Source organism: Barbatula barbatula, assembly GCF_947034865.1.
Source record: "Barbatula barbatula genome assembly, chromosome: 24".
NCBI classification, from domain to species: domain Eukaryota; kingdom Metazoa; phylum Chordata; class Actinopteri; order Cypriniformes; family Nemacheilidae; genus Barbatula; species Barbatula barbatula.
In genome coordinates, this window is record NC_136787.1 from 15,582,492 (window position 1) to 15,601,456 (window position 18,965).

Genomic DNA, 18,965 nt, shown 5'->3' on the forward strand with positions numbered 1-18,965 from the left:
AAATAAATATTTTAATATTATGTATAATAAAAGATATTCCTGCTGATAGCTGTCTTGTAAATGTTCACTGTGTAAAACTGTATATCACATGAGCTCTCAAGTGAGAAGGACATGGAAAGTATACGTGCGTCAACCCCTCCCGTCTCTCACTCTGCTTCCCTCTTTTATTCTGTTTTTCACTTTCACATGGTTTTCTGTATACCACAGACTTTACCACAATGAGACTTTTTATGTGTGTGACCGAAAGGTCAAAAGGGCATAACAGCTTAGTAGGCTATATGTTAAATATCACGTCTGCCCCAAACAGATAAGACAAAGTGGGAAATACACATTAAGGCTACACATCTAATTCGTTTTGCCAAACATGGTAATCTTTATTCTTGTTGGTTATTCATTGATATGCAAGATGTTACCATCAAACTAGCAATACTGTATCAGTGCTTATCATTTCTTTACACAGCCGTAATCATTCATGGGGACACATTTCCAACAGAAACAAACTGCATTATTTTCCTGTATTATAAAAATACAATATGTTAGAAATTAAATGTTCCGTCAACACGTCGCTGATTGATTTTTCCTAATTCTCTTCCCTTTCCTTCTTTATATAAAAAACCTTACTAACCTTACTATTCTTAGCTTTTTATACTGTGCTAGGCTTTAATGGACTAGTTTGATGCACTTATGTATTTTGTGGCCTATGTTGTTATAATTGCTTCCAATGTTTCCTCATCTGTAAGTCGCTTTGGAAAAAAGCGTCTGTTAAATGACTAAATGTAAATGTGCCTTTAGAACCGGGCATGAACTCTATGCCATGGAGCTCTTGGTTTACCAGCATTGTCTCACCAATATACATAATGAGATCTCTTGGCAATGGAGAGCATTTACATTTTTCTCATTTGCTTTGGTGCATTCATCCTTAATATATCAGTTAAACAGTGCAATTTCTCATGTAATTCAAACAGTACAACTCATTCAGCTGACCACAAGCTAAAGTTCATCCCTCAAAAGTAAATATTAATGCAATTGTCAGTGCCATGAAAGTATTACATTAAGTCCCTGTGTCATTGTAAGGTGCAAGACAAAACGCTTTGTTGTCAATAGAAGAAGAAATGTTAAAGATTTTTCATGATGTAATGTTACATGTGTGCTGACAATAGCCACCACGTTTTTTGCAAAAAAGGTTCAGCGCTTCAAAATGTTTCGCGATATGGCTGATATAATCGGCGAGTGCTATTTTAATAAGAAATGCACCACAGCAACAGAGAAAGCTAATAACATTGGTGTATGCAATCCAGACGCTGGGCGGCGCTGTTCGGCTTCGTGCTTCACTAAAGTGAAGTGACAGTAAAGTGCGTGTGCGCGGCTGGGCTGACCGACACGTTCAGCTGTCTCTCAAGAGCAGTATTCACACTCAGTTTTTCCGTCCTGCAGATGTCCAAAACTTTTCTCCAGTTTATATCTAAAGGTAGACATGCAGCCTCCTCCTCCTAGAAAGGTAGGTCGGTTTTGTATGTATATAATATGATAATATAATACTATAATCTCTCTTGTCTTGTTTTCGGCTAATGTAAATATATTTGTTTATATTTGTTTCTTGCTTGCTTATTTGTTTAATTAAACGCACGGATGGATGCATGTATGGATGTATGGATGGATAGATGGATGGATGGATGGATGGATGGATAGATGGATGGATAGATGGATGGATAGAAAGATGTTGATCAGAATCATTAGTGTAGATGTTGTGATTGTGTGCATTGCAGGCAAAAGTCACACAGGAGGTCAAACAAACTCACTCAGAGCAGCTCAACAGACTACAACTCAAACACCAAACAGACTGGGAATTTCTAGATGATTTGAGGTACATCTGCACAAGGCGTGAATGTTTGACTGTTAACCTTTCAGCCTAGTTTGCATATCCATCTGAAAATATTCAAACAGATTAAGCCATACGTGTCCTTAAACTGCCTGAGCGTCTAATCTGATGCAGTTTTATTGTGTCACCTCCAGGATTTACAGCCAGAAGAAAGCACTGATAGAGAAAGATTACTCTCAGGTAAGTGTTGACCACATTTACTTGACCAACCTATTTATACAGTAAATGAATATATGTCAAACCTGATTTACATAATGTATATAGCATGTGAGCAATTTTACAACCAGGGTTTGAGCATTTTAGAGCGGTAGTCAAAGGATCAATGAGATCAGTAAGCGAGGCCAGCTGTCTGAAAGAGAGAGAGAGAGAGATTCTTTGCTGTTGGATCTGAATCTTGTGCACCTGCAGGGCTGCTTGTTGCTGATTGGCTCGTGGAAACAGGAATCCGTCTCTCTTCCTCAGAGACTTTGAGTCGAATCAGTAGAGCTGGCAGCCCGTAGGTTTGTTTGACAATGCCAGCTTGTGGTGTATGGGTCAGGAGGCATCCGGATTCGGGCTTCTCTGTGTGTTAGAGAATCCTAGTCACTGTCTTTCCTTTACATTTACATTTAGTCATTTAGCAGACGCTTTTATCCAAAGCGACTTACAAAGAGTTCGGGGAGCAATAAGCGAAGAGCAATAGTACAATAGGTGCTTCTGAAAGCCTGGGATTTTTAGGATATTTGTTCATCTTGAAAGTTTGCTGAAGGTTGTTAGTATACTGTGGTTGACTCACAACACCATACAGATGCTAATTTGTGGTGACGGCGGGTTTTGCATTGACAAGTACCTTCAAAAATGTACCTACTGTATTTGCAGCTACAGCATTGCCATTAATCAGGTATTTAAATGTTTTAGGCATTTCAAATAATTTTATTTGCATTCCTAATAGCAAACTAGTTATTATGGTCCAGAATAGAAAAACAGAATTGGTTTGCAGAAATGCTTTGCATGGATTTTTTGGATCAGTCAAATATTGTGTGATTTGCTTGTGAATGGAAAGTGAGTGTACATTTATTTAGCCTCACATGCAAGCTTTGCTTACTCACTTGTAAAATTGCAGTGCTGTCTGTCTGGTATGTGTCAGATTCAAGCATCAATCAGCCAGATAGAGGTACTTGTGAAGCTTTCAGATTAAAAAAATAAAAAGCATTCTTCATGATTTTTTGACAAGATCTATTACAGAAAGTTTTGGCTCTGTTTCCATTTTCAAAGTTTTGGCTTCTGTTTTTGTTTAGTCATTTTTTAACTCCACAGCTGTGGTTGTATGGGAAAATGTCAAATACTGGTGGGAGGCTCTAAATATACATTTGTTTCACTAATATTAACCATAGCAAAAATCAAGTTGTATGACATGACATATGGATGTATATGATATTGATTTATGTGTTATGTTTTATTTTCCTTTGCAGGCTCTGCATAAGCTCGCTTCTCAGTATTTGAAGCGTGAGTGGTCCGGAGCCCCTTCAGAAGAGCCAAGCGACACCAGGTCTGAAAATTGCAACGTGATCTGAAATGAATACATGTATATGCATTTCTTGACGTAAAGATGAATGCTTTTTTTCTGAAGCATTTGAGTCTTGTCTACTAGTGGAAATATCTAAAAACTCTTAAATCAAGATACATTTACTTCACACCCAACATCTTTACTTGTTTTATAAAGGAAATATAAGAATTAAGAAAGTTTATGTGTAAAACAATCTGCCAATTTCTTTGGTTTTACTCTTAAGGTTCCTAATTTCATTTTTGTGCTTTTCTATATATTTGCTTTTATTAAACAAGACATGTTTTATGTCGTAGGTCACATTCCTTGTCATGTTAATCTATGTTGATTTAAGACTTTTTTATTTAGATATTTGTACTAGTAAGAACAAGACAAAAATGCTTAGTAAGAATAGAAATTCCTTTTTGCAGTGTTTTAGCTTTTGTGAGTCTTGATTTGGTGTTCAGACTAACATTTTACTGCAGAAACAGAGCAAATAACATTTTAATTTATGCATTTGCAGATTTACCTAAAGGGAATTGCAGTTTTTCAACTCGATTTATGCAATTTAAATTAGGATTACTGTTCCCTGTGAATCAAACCCACAACCTCAGCATTTAGGTTTTCAGATCATTTTAGAAAACTTATCAGATTTTGTTCCTTCACAAGTGTGTTTGTGCGTACAGGAAGGTTTGGGCCCTATGGAGGTCCTACCTGGAGGGTGTGATGAAAGTGAGCCAGTCTCGCATCAACGGATGCGACAACTACAGAAACCAAATCTTAGATCCGGTAAAAACTCTGCGAGTGCAGAAAGATCTACAGCTGAGAAAGGTAAACAGACCTCAGATGTACAGAGCTGAAAGACCCTACAGTTTTCCCAGTGCATGAAAATGTTTGTTCATCTGCGCTCTGTCTCTCAGTGCTGTGAACAGCTGGCCAGAGCTCAGGCCGATCTGCAGGTCACCATCAGAGACCTGACAAAGACCAGAAAGACCTACCAGGAGGCAGAACAGACAGCGCAGGCCGTGAGAGAGAAAGCTGACATGGAGGCCAAGTAGGTGCTCGCTGACCTGCACCGGAAGTGATGTCACTTGCCCCAAAACAGGGCAAATCTTATGATGTTTTCGTTTCAATTATTTCCATGCTGTTTCCTGCAAGGTCTAAGCTCAGCCTGTTCCAATCACGGTCCAGTTTGAAGAGAGCTAGTGTGAAGGTAAGAGTAACACGTGTCCAAAACAAACACAACACAACATGGTTTGGTGTGGGTGGGGTGCAGCCCAAAACCACAAAAATCAAAACCTAATGACAAAATGTTGTTCTGCCACATATTCTACAAAACATACTGTCAATTCAAGTGCCAAAAACATTTCGAAATGACTTGATCTTCACTCTGTTTCAGTTGGAAATTAAAAGTTTGATGATTCAGGTTATTATTTAAAGGTCCAATGTTTAATTTTTTTGGAGCACTGTTGATAGATTTTCAACCTCACCGCTATATGCTGCTTAATTTCATACACTGGACCTGCACATGACATTTTGTTATTTTAATAGGTACGTTGCATAATTTGACAAAAGTGCATACCTTTTTTATGGATTATAGCTAAAAGCCAAGAGAAACGAATGGAAATCCAAAGCCACTCAAGCGAGGAACGACTACCTGCTAACGCTGGCGGCAGCTAACGCACATCAAAACAGATATTATCAGACAGATCTGATCAACTGCATCAAGGTAAAACCTCAACATTCTTCAACTTGGCTTTCAAGCTAACTTTTTGTTTTCCATGATGTCTTATAATAACTCGTGTTTGTGTTGAGGTTCTAGATGGAGGTTTCTACGATCACGTACAGAGTTTTCTGATCTCGCTGTGTCAGATGGAGCTTGAGACATCTCGAAGCATTCGGGACACTTTCCAGTGTCTGCTGGAGACGTCCAGTGGAGTGAGTCACACACATTTGAGTATACACCGCTGTGGAAAAACACTTGAACCACAGCGGCCGAATGTAGAGCAGGTAATATGATCTGCCACTGGAGGGTTATTGGATCAAATCCCAGCTCAAGGATTCAATACAGAGCTGAAAAAGAGAAATTTACCTGCTCTGGCGCTTTAAAAGATTCCTTAGAGACCTTTGTGTTAGTGCAGATGGCGTTTTTAGCTTTACTGACGTGAAAATATCGTAAGGATGTAAAATTTATCAATACAAAATTGACATTAGTTACCATAAATATGTAAATCAGAAAAAAGTGCAGAAAATGTGTTGCTAATAATGGTAAATGTTTAAGTCTGTTTGTGGTTTTGTGTTGTTGTAATTTGATGATTCTCACAATGTTTCCGTATACCTCCATGAGACGCTGTCTCAGGTTAAATGTCTCTGGTTCAGCATCAAGTTACAACACACATTACACACGCGTACACACAGACTGTTCATGAATTTTTATTTGACTTGATTATTATATTGAGTTACTATGACATCTTAATTATTAAAGTCATTGTGTGTGTGTTTGTGTGTTGGTGTGGCTTGTCTGTAGGTGACTCAGGATATTCACCAGCAGCTCTTCATTCAAGAGAATTCTGTGTTTCAGAAAGCCGCCCCTTTCCAGTACCAGCCCTGTGAAAATGATTCGGTATGTTGCTTTCAACAGAGCAACCTTTGAAAGAGTTGCACAAAAAAAGAAATGCATACACATCTCTAATACACATCAATAGGTCATCCCCCACACTGCTTGCTTGTTAAAAATCTGACACACTGGTGGGTAAATATGTAGATTTAAAATATATAAATAAATATTTATTAATAATACATACAGTCCTAACCCAAAACGTATTACCTTCACATATACATACACACACAATTATTTCTTATCATTTTGAAGACACCAATCCAAAACTTGCAAATGTTGAACATCACAAGCTATTCACTCTATGACTGCAATGATGTTTGCACTTAAAAACTTAAAAATAAAAAGTGTTATGATAAAGCTTAAGAAGCTTGACCAAAAGTCTAAAATATTTTTAAAGCAAAACTATATACTAGCAAAAAACAGCTGCTTAAACAACTGCTTAAAATAAAGAGACGTTTTATTACTGTGCCACAGTGCCACCCGCTGCTCATGTTTGCTCTTGCCCTTCAGCTCACCAGCACAGGGGCTATTTTGTTTGCTCTCTTTTTGTTTTTCATCGTCAAACAAGCATTAGTCTGTTTCTAATAAAAACATTAGTGATGCAGCCCTCGGCGCTGGTGGGGCGGATGGGCTAAGAAAAAACGGACAGGAAGCAGCACTCCCTATGAAAAGAGGGCATTGAGAAGTGAACCTCCCCACACCCTTCTGAAACACCTCCCATTCCCCGTCCTTAAAAATATTAAGCTTTGAAAACAAGAAATACGTGATCTTAATCAAATTCACAGTAATACATTTTATCGAAACAACAATTAAAGCATATACAGTATTTTTGCCAGTTTGTGTATTGAACCCACAATCTTTGTGCAGATCCAATGCTCTACCAATCGAGGAACAAAGTTACATTTTAGTTTTATTACAAAAGTAAATGTAATTTCTATTCTTTTTACATTTAGTCTTTTATTGATTTTATAAGTTTGTGTGTTCACTGAAAATCGAACCCATGATCTTTGTGTTGCAGCACAACACCAGTACAGTAACATATATTTTTATGACCGTGAGCTATATGATGTTGTGATGCGTGCTGTGTTTAACAAGCGTATTTCTGTGTTTCAAGTGAGATGGATGAAGTGGTGCTTTAGTCATTTGTATTACGCTGAACCCATTTCCTCCAGAAACAGTCGTAACATTCAGTTTCTGGTGAAAAGGAGCCGGTCTATAAACCTGCCTCTCAATACATCATCTTATTCAAGAGTTGACATCACTTAAAAATGATTTACTCGCTCAATATTTACAGACATTATACTGTAAGTCTTGCTTTTGACATGTAATACATATACATGAGAATAAGTGATCAAACATGACAGAACAGAACTGCAGAACTTAATTTCATGTGTTAAAAACATCAACATTGTCTCTCTCTCTCTCTCTCTCTCTCTCTCTCTCTTTCTCTCTCTCATTAGGTTACTGAGCTTATAAGTGAGACTGGCACAGTTGAAGAGCACGGTTTGAATAAAGAAGCACGAAAATGGGCCACACGTGTGGCCAGAGAGCACAAGAACATCATCCTCACGCAGAGGGTGAGAGGTCACCGCAAACTGTGTTCAAGCATGTCGATTTGTCTACTTTGGTAGAGAATCTTACTTGTAAACTGGATTGTCTTGCCATGCAGCATGTATTGTTAAAGATTTGCTTGTTTAGTTTAACGTGATGTGTTTGGTGGTATTTAAGACTCTGTCAAACTTTGAAGAATCACATCAACAAGACCAGAATAACAACGAGCTAGAAATAAAAATGGACGATGCGAGAGAATCCATTCGTAAATCAGAGGTGAAGTGTGTTTACATTTTTGTATATCTGCCCAGATCAGAATTTGCCCGTCACATCTGCTAGAAATATCCAAACGAACATCATACAGATTTAGAGCAGGACAGGAAGTTGATGTGTTCACTTCCTGTAGACAGTGAAACTGAAAGCAGAGGCTCGTCTGAACCAGCTCAGAGACGTGGGCGTGGCTGTAGACGTCTGGCTCAAGAGCGCCATGAACCAAGTGATGGAGGAGCTGGAGAATGAGAGATGGGCTGCTCTCAATACCCATGATGCTTCAGTTTCTGTAAGTCAGTACAAGTCATCTACAGTTGAATAGTAATTGTTATATCGTAAAGTAAGTTAGATTCTTTAGAACCACTTAAACTTGATATGCATTTCCTGTTTTTGTAGCCCTCTGTAGATTTTGACCGAGAAGATGAAGAGGACACAGAGACCCTGGATGACAGCAGTTCAAGCCCCTCCAGCACTCACAGGAACTACCCCCTCACCTGCTCTGTGCTTTACTCTTATGAGGTACTGCACACTCTCACGGTCACGCAAGACCCATTATCATCATCGTAAGCTCATTCATCATTCTGTCATTTACTTGAGCTGTTCCACAGGCGTCCCAACCTGATGAGCTCACTATCCAGGGACAGGAAGTACTCGAGCTTATTGATGATGGTGACATGGAGGACTGGGTTAAGGTTCATTTACATTTCTGCATTTAGCAGATGCTTGTATCCAAAAAATCCAAAATCTTGTTGTTACGCTGTTGTTGTATATTAGACAAGTTTGCGTTTTTCAGGCGAGGAATGGAGTAGGGCAGGTGGGATATGTGCCTGAGAAATACTTGCAGCTTCCGTCCTCCAACTCTGTACTGAGCATGCTCCAGTCTCTCTCCAGTATGGACGATCAGTCGCAGACCTCCTGCACCTCTGTGGACCACGAGCCAGAGTTAGAGACACTCAGCCTGAGCTGCCCGAACAGTCCCGCCAGCGGTGAGACCACCTACACACACAAATAAGTTATACATGTAATCTCTTTATACCTTTATGAGACTGTTGAAACAACATAGTGAATTCAATGTAGGGGACCCGCAGTGTATGTAGATAGAAATAGCTCATTCAGAGGTGATAAAAACACAACACTTTATTATGTAAGATCTTAATTCACCTCTGAAGACATAGTTATGTTCATTATATTGCATTTCTGTCAATAGCTCCTCCACGATATTACACATTGGACCTTTAAAGGCATTCATTTACTCACCCTCATGTTGTTTTTAACCTGTTTTACTTTTCTTCATTGGAACCCAAATAATGTTTATAATACTAATTTTTTTATATTTGCATTTGTGTTCCTTGGAAGAAAGATACATGTTGTAAACTGTAATGAGTCTTTAAAAAATAAAAATTTTCTGCTTAATTGCTCTGCTACACAGCTATAAACCTGGCGAGGGCTCTATACACCTATAAAGCCCAAACCGAGGATGAATTGTCATTTCCTGAAGGTGCAGTTATTCGTATCCTCAGCAAACACAACCAGGAGGATGATGGGTTTTGGGAGGGCGAGTTTAATGGTGCGGTGGGCGTCTTTCCTGCTGTGTTAGTGGAGGACATGTGTGGACGAGAGTGTCCACGGACACATCGGAGCTTCAGTGTGCAGGTTCTGCTGGTTTTCAAGGAAGAATCATAGCATCACTCTTATAAAACAATGTTTCATGTTTAAAACAAGCAAAACAATCTGCCAATTTATTTAGTTTGAAACCTTAAGGTTCCTAATTACATTTTAGTGCTTTTTTATATATTTTCTTTTATAAAACATGTTTTATGTCGTAGGTCACATTCCTTGTCATGTTAATGTATGTTGATTTTGTTTATATTTGTACTAGTAAGAACAAGACAAAAATGTTTAGTAAGAAATTCCTTTTTGCAGTGTTTTAGCTTTTGTGAGTCTCGAGTAACGTTTTATAAATGGGGAGTGCAGAAAAAATGCATTTGAATCAGGATTAGTGTGGGAATCAAACCCACAACCTTAGCAAACTTATTTTTTATAATTGTTTCTTAGGTGTCTCCATCAGTTCCGGATCCTCCACCCTGTCCACCATTTCCAACCTGTAGCCCAGTATCCCACTCGCTGTCTACCCTCGCTACCACACACACTTTAAATGGTTACCAAATCCCAGAAGTCTTAAGCCACAGTAAGCACATAAAAGACAGCAAAGAATTCGTCACAGGAGTATGCAGCTCCTCCAATCATACATGTTGTCTCTTCCACAGGCCACGCCCACACACCATCATCCAGATCTCCGGCAGAAGCCAGGCGAGGCACTCTGAGACCCGTAAGATCACTCAGTCCTTCGTGATGCTGAGGTCCAGATTGGTATGAGGTCTTATGGGTGTTTTTGTCCTCTGCAGGTACGAGTCGCACCTCCGCCACCAAAGCAGCAGGCGCAGGGTCAGGTGCAGAAGAGAGAAGAGGTGGAGATTACACTGGTGTGAGTGCCGCCCTAGAGGTGGATTTCACAGGGTTGACATGCTTGAATTGGATGATGTTGAAATTCAGATGAAAGATACTTGATGCAGGGTGATTACTTTGGAGACAACACAGTTCTCCCCATGGCTGTTTAAACAGCTTAACACTTTAGACCATTTGAAAACAAAAAGCCTAAGGAAAAGTTGACTTTAAAGTGGCAATTGTAATATAGCAGCAATTTAAAATGTATACATATTAATTCTTGCGTGCAAAGTTATATGCAGCAACTTATACAATATATATTTAGTAGTTAAAGTTGTTTGTTACACGAGTCAGTATTTTACTTATGGAGTCATCTGCTCTTTCAGATCTTATAATTTAAAGAAATATTTCCCTGTTAGGATGCAAAACAAGCACTTTAGTTTATCGTTTAGTTCATGAAGTGTGCTTAATTTCTTTCACTTTCTTATCGAGTGTCATTTATTCTGTCCAGAATAGACAGAAAACCTTTATAATTATACAGTGTGCATTTTGTGAGTTCTTTTATAAGTTCAGATTTACTTAGTTTCCTGTTTACTCAGGACGGTGCTTACAATATTCCGTATTGTCAGATCTCTAGTTATTTTTTATCAGTGTTGTTCAAAAATTATAATGTTCCAATCCAAACATACAGTAATAAAATTAGTAATTGTTTGTGACATTTGTAGCTTTATTATAAAAACAGAAACAACATGAAGCCGTAAATGAAATAAATGGTAGGTGCACTCTCAGACGCTGTCAATCAGACATGACGTGCAAAATCCTTCAACGTTTCATTCCACACAAAGTGGTACATGCGTTTCATAAACCTGCTAACCTCGACAGTCAAACACCTTGTGGGCATTAGTTTGGAAAGAGATGCATGTCATTAGTAAGTCTGGAAAGACCTGTTTGAAATCTAGATTTATTTTTACGTGTTAGGGGCATTTTGTACTTTTGATTCTATGCAGACAGCAAGACTGAAGTTGTATAAAGACATATCCTTAGGTGAGATTTCTCTGTTGTGATTGTCACAGTTTATATACTTTTACATTTAAAGATAAAGGATACTGATGATTCCATTACATACTTTAATATAAAATAAAAACACCAACACAACACCTATACAAGTACATATACAAGTAAAAAAACACTGTAAACTTTGCAAATAACAATTGTGTGTCTATAAACAGAAAATTCAGTTTCCTCATTTCATATTGGATGTTTTTCAAGTGTACATAGTCATTAGAAACCAGGCAGGGTCTCCATCCACCAGAAATAAAATACTTTCCACAGGTTCATGAAAGTCCACAGAGTAGTTCACTCACGTCCCAGAGTTTCTTGGCCACTGCATCGTCTTTGGCATTGGCAAACACTTCCTCCACAGCACAGCAGGAAAAATAACGTCCACTCAGATGTTCGATTCCTTCCTGAATGGCACAATGGAGGGTCGTCTGGGCACCAGTCTTTGGGTCCAGGAAAAGAAGTCTAGCCACCGGCTCAATAAACACCTTCTGCCAGAGACTCACATGGCGGGACAGCTCAGTCTTCACAACACCTACACAGGGGTTGAAAGATGATTCAGTTACATGCTTTTGTGTATCTTCAAATGTGTACGAAAAATGTACGAGTAGTCTACAAATGTACTTAAATAAAACTGTGATCTTAATAGTAAATTTGTATTTGGTATGTATCATACAATAACAATCCTGCCAAGTTGCTGGATCATCTTACCGTTTCTACAGCTTCTCTTCGCATATGTGTATCACACAAAAATTCCTTTTTGGTTAAAAAAAGGCACGTGTTGCAAGATTTAAAGAGAATATGCACTTTTAAGACCCCCAACCTTGTTTCGACATCTACATTTTGTACACACCTTTAACCCCAAAACATAAATTGTGATTAGCATCTTCAATAGATAAACTTCAAACAGAAATACAGCAACACAAACTGTTTAAACAGGTAAAATCTCTGAACATTCCAGATGACACCAGATCAGATTCCTGATACTGAACACTCACACAAAACGTGTGTGGTCTAACATGACGGTGTCCCATAAATGTGCTTAAATGTGGTTTACCTGGATGAACACTGTAGCAAGTCACATTTGAACCCTGCAGCCTCTTGGCCAGCTCATGACTGAATAGGACATTGCAGAGTTTGCTGTTGCAGTATGCCTGGAAAAACTGCCAACTGTATCGTCCTGATCCGAGATCTTTAGTGGAAATAAGAGAATCAAAATCGATCTTGCCCCAGCGATAAGCCATAGAGGCCAGCGTGATGACTCTGGACGCAGGACTCTCCTTCAAACGGTCCAACAGAAGACAGGTGAGAAGAAAATGTCCAAGATGGTTGACGCCAAACTCTATTCCAAAGCCATCCGTGGTTCTACCATCAGCCACCAGACCTACAGAGGAAAAACCCATGATAATGTTAACAAGAGAAACCATCACAGTAATTCTGGTGGATTTCATGGTTACAATGAGAGTATTGGTTTCTATGGTCTTTTCTGGTAATGTGATGGGTTTTGTTGGTGGGCTGTAATCTGGAATAAAGCCCAAGACACACTACATAAAGGTATTTTTCAATGGTTACTAACTTGTTTTATCATTGTGATTGAAACCATTAGAATTTGTTATGTTTTAGCAGGATGACTCTAGTATAAAGCACAAGTTTTCGCTGACCAGCGTTATTGATGAGCAGATCCAGTCTGGACTCAGTCTTGAGAAAAGTCTCTGCGAAAGCTCGAACAGATTGTAGGCTCCCGAGATCAAGCTCCATATACACGATATCGTTGCTGCCTGTGGTCTGAACAACAAACAATGTCAATAAACAGCCAATGCTTTATATTATCAATCATACAGCGTGCTAAAATACTCCGTTCACATTCTTAATATCGTTTATTGCAGCTTCGGCCTTCTGTTGGTTTCTACAAGCCAGTATCACTCTCATTCCACGGCCAGCCAGATCCATAGCGGTGGCCTTCCCGATACCAGTATTTCCACCTAAAACAACAAAACAAACATTAAATATAACATAAGCTATAAACAAACAGGTTCAACAATTAGCGACTTCTGTGAGGTTTGTTGCTAAAAAATAAAAGGGAAAGTTATAAACACAGAGGAGCACCGGAACAGGTGTGCTGTGATTTTGTACATTTAAATAAAGTTTATTTAAATTCTCACCTGTAATTATAGCCGTCTTACCGGTCACATCAGCGGTGCCTTTACATTTAGATTTCTTAAACAGAGTCTCCACTAAAACGGCATAAAGAGCTCCGATGAGCGCGACGGCGATGATAAGATGAAGCATGGCTGTGAAATGCTGCAAAAGTGTGCGAGCCCTTCTTATACGCTCTCTCTGACTCACAGCCTGATAAACCGGTCGACGGTTTCTCCATCACGCCACGAGCTCTCGCCAGACCGGTTTGCGCGTGCTCGAGCAAAGGTGTTTTTTTTAGATCAGAACACTTTACACAAATATGATGCTAAACTGGGCACCATTTAAACATGGCTAGCATTGTTGCACTTAGAAATAGAAAGTAACCGTTTTAGTCAATTCGGGAAGTTGAATAACATGATGAAGTTATGGATGTCAGGCATCTTGTAATTAAGAATACACAATAACGTACTAATAATTATTATATATATAATAATAAATGATTATATGTATTATATAAGTTGTGGTCCATGTAAAATAACTGTAGCATGTGTCGCATTGCATTCTGGGCAGTCGCCGGCATGTTTCGGGACACGCTCAAAAACGAGTGTTTATAGTAAAGGCAGAGGCTTCTCAAGCAAGAGAGCAGAACAAATTTTGCATTGCACCCAAAATTGCAAGCGTGCTGACAAAAGCTGAAATCGTATTATAGCATAACCGAGCAATTTCGGATGCAGTGCACAATTTGTCCTACAGGTGGCAGTAACGGGATGTGCGCCAAAATGAGATTACGCAAGCAATACCGAAACACAGAGAGATCGACATCATACAGGTAACGGAAATATTTGATACGAATATAACGAAAATATCATTACACATCATATAAAAAAACTGAACCATATTTTCCGGTGTTACGTATGTTAAATAAAGCAGATATGCCTATGCAAAGAATCAGCTGCAAGAGAACAGATGTAACACATTAAAGAAACGTGTTACAAATTTGTTAATGTAATGACATAAAAAGTAACTTATATGTGAATGTTTGATAAAATTGACGTTTGCCGTATAATATAAATAAAGGGTCTTGTCATTCTGTTAGATTAGTTTTTCCCATAGATTTATAAAGCCCACATAAATGAATGAATAAGTTTCTATACCTTAGTTGGTTATAACAGGTGTCTTATTGTGCACGATATAGAGATGTTTCTTCCATATAGTTTCTATACCTTAGTTGGTTATAACAGGTATCTTATTGTGCACTATAAAGACGCGTCTTCCCTCAAAAAGTTCAAAAGCTTGATGCCTCTCTGTGTCTTGTTTTTGTGCTCCCAGATCTGCAGAAGAATTCTCTCACAACACCCAATCCTATTTATGATTTGATATTTTAACGGTGATCCAAAACACAGAAAGTGTAAATGAAATTTAGTGTTTGAAAACATTCCCAATTACAAATTGGCACAGTTAAAGTAATCAGAACAACTTATTCTACTGTACTATATATTAATTATTTGTCGTGTATTTGAGTGAACTCTAATTTTTTAATAAGAAAACTAAATATAATACTCAGTCGAGGCTGGAGAAAGAATACGCTACTGAAAAAGAGTTAGAAATAGAAAAAAGCTTAGAGAATGAAGAAAGTCCAGAAGAACAGAGAACCTATTAGCAAGGTGATTTAGTTGCGGAGAAACTCACCAGACCTGGAGAAAGAGAGCAGAACACGAACTGAACATTTAGAGCCAGTTGAGAATTGAGATGAGGGTGTTGACAGTGTGTCTGGGTGTGGCTTGGAGTGTGAGCAAGAGGAGCCCTGTGCATCTAAAGCATAGGTTTCAACCCTTAAATTCATATGTGAAATATGTGTTTTTTGGAAAACTTTAACGTGAACACCATTGCATGTGAACCGTTGTGTTATATTGTTCACAAGGGGTGACATGTTTCACATGGGTCTATATCTAGTTTACATGGCATTCACATGAACGTGTTCCAAAACCACATATCTCACATGTGAAAAACTTGAATTTCATGTTTTCTTTCTGTAAGAGAAATACTTCATAATGTTACAGACTCGTGCTCAGATGACTTCTTAAGTAGATTTTTGGGTATGATATTTGTGGGTGGCTATACATTCCTGCATGTACATTCAAGATGCCTAAAAGTGCACTGCGTTGTTATTGTTATTTTGACTATACACAAATGTCAAATAAATGAACTTTGTTGAACTTGTTTTGTTAGCTTATTTGCTAATTAGTTTTCTTGTAAACTAACAAGAAAAACAGTAATACAGTACATGACAGTGAAAAATGACTGAAAATAAAACCCTGCCTGCACATCCCCCCCGTTAACGTAGTCTAGAACCGCAACTGATAAACATTCGTCTATATTATTACAGGAACGTTTTAAAAACACTCTGTATGTTGGAGTGTTAAATTCATTTTAGATATTGTAAGAATGTTTATAATTAAATGTTGTTTAAATGTGTTTTGTTCATGCCTATGTACAGGATGCAAAGCGGATATCACCATATAATCACTGCCAAACTATTTAAGATCTCATATAATTAACTAATTCAGTTCAAATGAATTCTTGGCATTCTTTGACGTAGCTTTGACAGGCATCCCAGACACAAGGTGCTCATTCACCACAGTGATCTAATTCTTGGATAGGGGGGTGGCATTCAGCACAGTAAAGACCTCACCTAGTGTTACGTCTATACTCAGGTATGACAACAACTGCATTTAAAGTCGATTGTGAGAATCTGCATACATGCACTGATACAGAATTGGAATACTTAAACCCAAAAAAGTATTTCTCTTCCTTGAATTCTTCACACAAAAAGTCCTGCAGCATACAGTATGTGACGTACGGTAGTCATTAACGTTACAATAACAAATAGCTGTGTGGGTAGGTTTTGTGGAAAGCCCTCATATGGAGATGCACAAATGTATGTGCATACCTGCTGTCACTCAGTAAAAACATGTAGCATAACAACCAAAATATGCAATTTGTGCACAATCATTAGACCTTTTTTTATTGCAGATGTAAACAGACAACTCTAAATACATGCAGATCTATATAGATGGTCATAAAGTGGCACAGAGAAAGCTTATGCAAAACCGCAGAGCCTCTCGCTGACTTCCCAAAGTTTTTTGGCCGTGGCATCATCTCTGGCTTTAGCGGGAACCTTATCCACGGCACACTTAGAGAAGTAGCATCCGCTCTGGGGCTCCAGACCCTCTTCAAGTGCGCAATGAAGAGACGTCTGAGCTCCAGAATCCACATCGGTAAAGAAGAGCAGCATACATGGGGTCATTACCAGCCGCCACAATAGGCTGCTGTTATTGTTGATGTCAGTTTTGATGGCTCCTAAAGAAAGCAGCATTAGTAAAGTATGAGTCTTGAAACACAAAAACGAAATGTGCTTTATTAAATGTTGTTTAAATAACACAGACTGACCTGGATGAAGACTGTAGCAGGTAACATTAGTGCCTTTGAGTCTCTTGGCCAGCTCGTGAGTGAAGAGGATATTACAAAGCTTGCTGTGACTGTACAGCTTCAACAAGGCAAAATCTGAATTTCCTAATCCAAGATCTTTATGAGTGTTGATACAATTAAAGTCAACATTCCCCAACAGATGAGCCAATGAAGAGACAGTAACAACTCTGCTGGGGCCGCATTCTTTTAGACGATCCAATAGCAGCACAGTTAAGAGGAAGGGACCAAGATGGTTGACGCCGAAGATCGTTCCGAAGCCATCTTGAGTCTTGCCGCCCATTAAAAGTCCTACAAACACAATGAGACTGTTTTAACAATAACTATCTTTAATAGGAAAAATGCTACAAAACATAATAGCAATTGTCTTATAACTTTAAAAAGAGAATATTATATAATCTAGTCACCTGCATTGTTGATGAGGATATCTAATCTGGATTCTTTCTTGAGAAAGTTCTCAGCGAAAGACCTCACAGATTGCAGACTTGCCAGATCCAAGTGCATATACAACACCTCTTTGTTTCCTGTTTCCTGTGTGCCCAAGCAAATCAAATGCATTTATCAAAACAGTAATGCATTCACAAAGCATGCTTAATAAGGGAATGCTGCGGTTAATATCTACTTGTATATCACATACTAAATCTTATATTTATTACAGAGAATACATGTGTTTCTATGATTCGTCCTGTAACCCACACGCGCCTCCTAGTGTTGGACACGGTTATTAGCGGCACAGCCATTAGCAAAGACCTTCTAAGCAAAGTATCCACACTCGGCGGCTTCTTTAGTAACGCCTGCGGGCAGCCATTTCACTGAGTCATTTGTGGTGGTTGGCCGAGTCATATGTGGTTGGATATCTCTCAAATTGCTTTCTAAGGTCACTTTAAAACAACACGATTTCGACCAACAAAAACTTATGAACAACTTAACCATCATTTTTGTTTCTTAAACTCAAATTGCGCAACGAGATACCGTACAGAGCCCCTCCCCTCCAGCAGTATCACGCCCACGCCGGAGGGGAAACAATCCAACCCTCTCCTTTGACTTTCTATTGCGGGAATCTACCTCATTGTCATTTTTACTTAAACAAAAAACAAACTAAATCCTGCTGTATGACAGCAAGTAACTAAACTACGTTTTATAAACTACAAACCCGTTAAAGCCAGCCAGCCTTCGCCGAGTCAAATATGGATACAGTTAATACGTGAAGCAGGAAGAATAGATATAGATCAATAAAATCAAATTTCTCTATATATCTCCTCCTCTCTTGTTCACACAAGGTGGTGAAATAATAATTTGACATGGTTGAAATAACGAATGTTAACCGATTACGTTTCCCTCCCCTCCGACCTCTATTAAAGGAAGCCAATAGAGACAGCGAAACGCGTCATAAAATTACAGAAGACTACTCTCCCACCGGGGGAAACAGTCCAACCCCCTCCGTCAAATTCTGATTTATGTCAGATAATGTCACAGCTTTGTCATGTTAGTCTTTGGTCTTACCCTTAGGATTTCCGCCACCGCAGACTGGGCTTTGCTTTCATTCCTGCATGCTAATATCACCCGAGCTCCTCTCCTCGCCAGATCCAACGCCGTGGCTTTGCCGATACCCGTGTTTGCCCCTAAAAACATGTGTTCTATTCAGGCTATCACGAATGCATGTCCTCAGTTTGAGCTAATTTGTTATTTAGAGTTGCTTAAAAACAACATTTTTATAAAAACGAAGCCTGTTTGACGAGAATAAACAAAAGCACTTACCCGTCACGATAACCGTCTTACCGTGCAGCTTGGCTGTGCTTTTACATTTGGGTATTTTTAAAACCGTCACGCATAATAGCAGGTAAACTGCGACGATCCCTCCGCAAATGAGTAAAATCATTGTAGTCAAATGGATGGACCTCTAAACGTTGTATCTACTTAGGAAAATCCTGACCGAAACACGAAAAAGCTCAAACCGAGGCAAACCCGCCCTCTGTCACATTGCAAAACAAGTT

At 38.8% G+C, this 18,965-nt stretch overlaps 2 protein-coding genes across 3 annotated transcripts; one reads left to right on the forward strand and one right to left on the reverse strand.

Annotated features, from left to right (window-relative positions):
- The first annotated feature begins 1,356 nt into the window (after positions 1–1,356).
- LOC306889493 (F-BAR and double SH3 domains protein 2) lies at positions 1,357–11,002 on the forward strand. 2 transcript variants are annotated; one of them, XM_079448492.1, is made up of 20 exons: positions 1,357–1,498; positions 1,767–1,864; positions 2,014–2,059; positions 3,331–3,407; positions 4,088–4,232; positions 4,322–4,455; positions 4,560–4,614; positions 5,002–5,130; positions 5,217–5,339; positions 5,929–6,024; positions 7,482–7,598; positions 7,750–7,848; positions 7,979–8,131; positions 8,239–8,361; positions 8,451–8,534; positions 8,636–8,828; positions 9,272–9,495; positions 9,898–10,030; positions 10,110–10,171; positions 10,248–11,002. In XM_079448492.1, exons 1-20 carry the CDS (start codon positions 1,475–1,477, stop codon positions 10,329–10,331), a joined length of 2,199 nt encoding a protein of 732 aa, XP_079304618.1. In that variant the 5' UTR covers positions 1,357–1,474; the 3' UTR covers positions 10,332–11,002. The 2 variants fall into 2 exon arrangements, with proteins under 2 accessions (XP_079304618.1, XP_079304619.1); XM_079448493.1 differs by lacking the exons at positions 1,357–1,498; positions 1,767–1,864; positions 2,014–2,059 and having other exon boundaries at positions 3,356–3,407; positions 4,092–4,232.
- On the reverse strand, positions 11,000–18,949 carry dhrs13a.2 (dehydrogenase/reductase (SDR family) member 13a, tandem duplicate 2). The gene is made up of 8 exons (XM_079448494.1): positions 18,730–18,949; positions 18,475–18,593; positions 17,379–17,502; positions 16,936–17,262; positions 13,210–13,328; positions 13,008–13,131; positions 12,404–12,730; positions 11,000–11,881 (listed from the first exon to the last, which is right to left on the reverse strand). The coding sequence occupies exons 1-8, from the start codon at positions 18,848–18,850 to the stop codon at positions 11,622–11,624; spliced, it is 1,521 nt and encodes a 506-aa protein (XP_079304620.1). The 5' UTR covers positions 18,851–18,949; the 3' UTR covers positions 11,000–11,621.
- Between the last annotated feature and the right edge of the window lie 16 nt (positions 18,950–18,965).

Excerpts from the sequence above, each read along its gene's own strand:
- LOC306889493 (XM_079448492.1), top strand. The coding sequence starts at position 1,475 with ATGCAGCCTCCTCCTCCTAGAAAG. Across the intron at positions 3,408-4,087 it reads GAAGAGCCAAGCGACACCAG|GAAGGTTTGGGCCCTATGGA; the intron begins GTCTGAAAATTG and ends TTGTGCGTACAG. Across the intron at positions 6,025-7,481 it reads AGCCCTGTGAAAATGATTCG|GTTACTGAGCTTATAAGTGA; the intron begins GTATGTTGCTTT and ends CTCTCTCATTAG.
- dhrs13a.2 (XM_079448494.1), bottom strand. The coding sequence starts at position 18,850 with ATGATTTTACTCATTTGCGGAGGGATCGTCGCAGTTTACCTGCTATTA. Across the intron at positions 13,132-13,209 it reads CAATAAACGATATTAAGAAT|ACCACAGGCAGCAACGATAT; the intron begins GTGAACGGAGTA and ends TTTGTTGTTCAG. Across the intron at positions 12,731-13,007 it reads TCTGCTCATCAATAACGCTG|GTCTGGTGGCTGATGGTAGA; the intron begins GTCAGCGAAAAC and ends TTTCCTCTGTAG.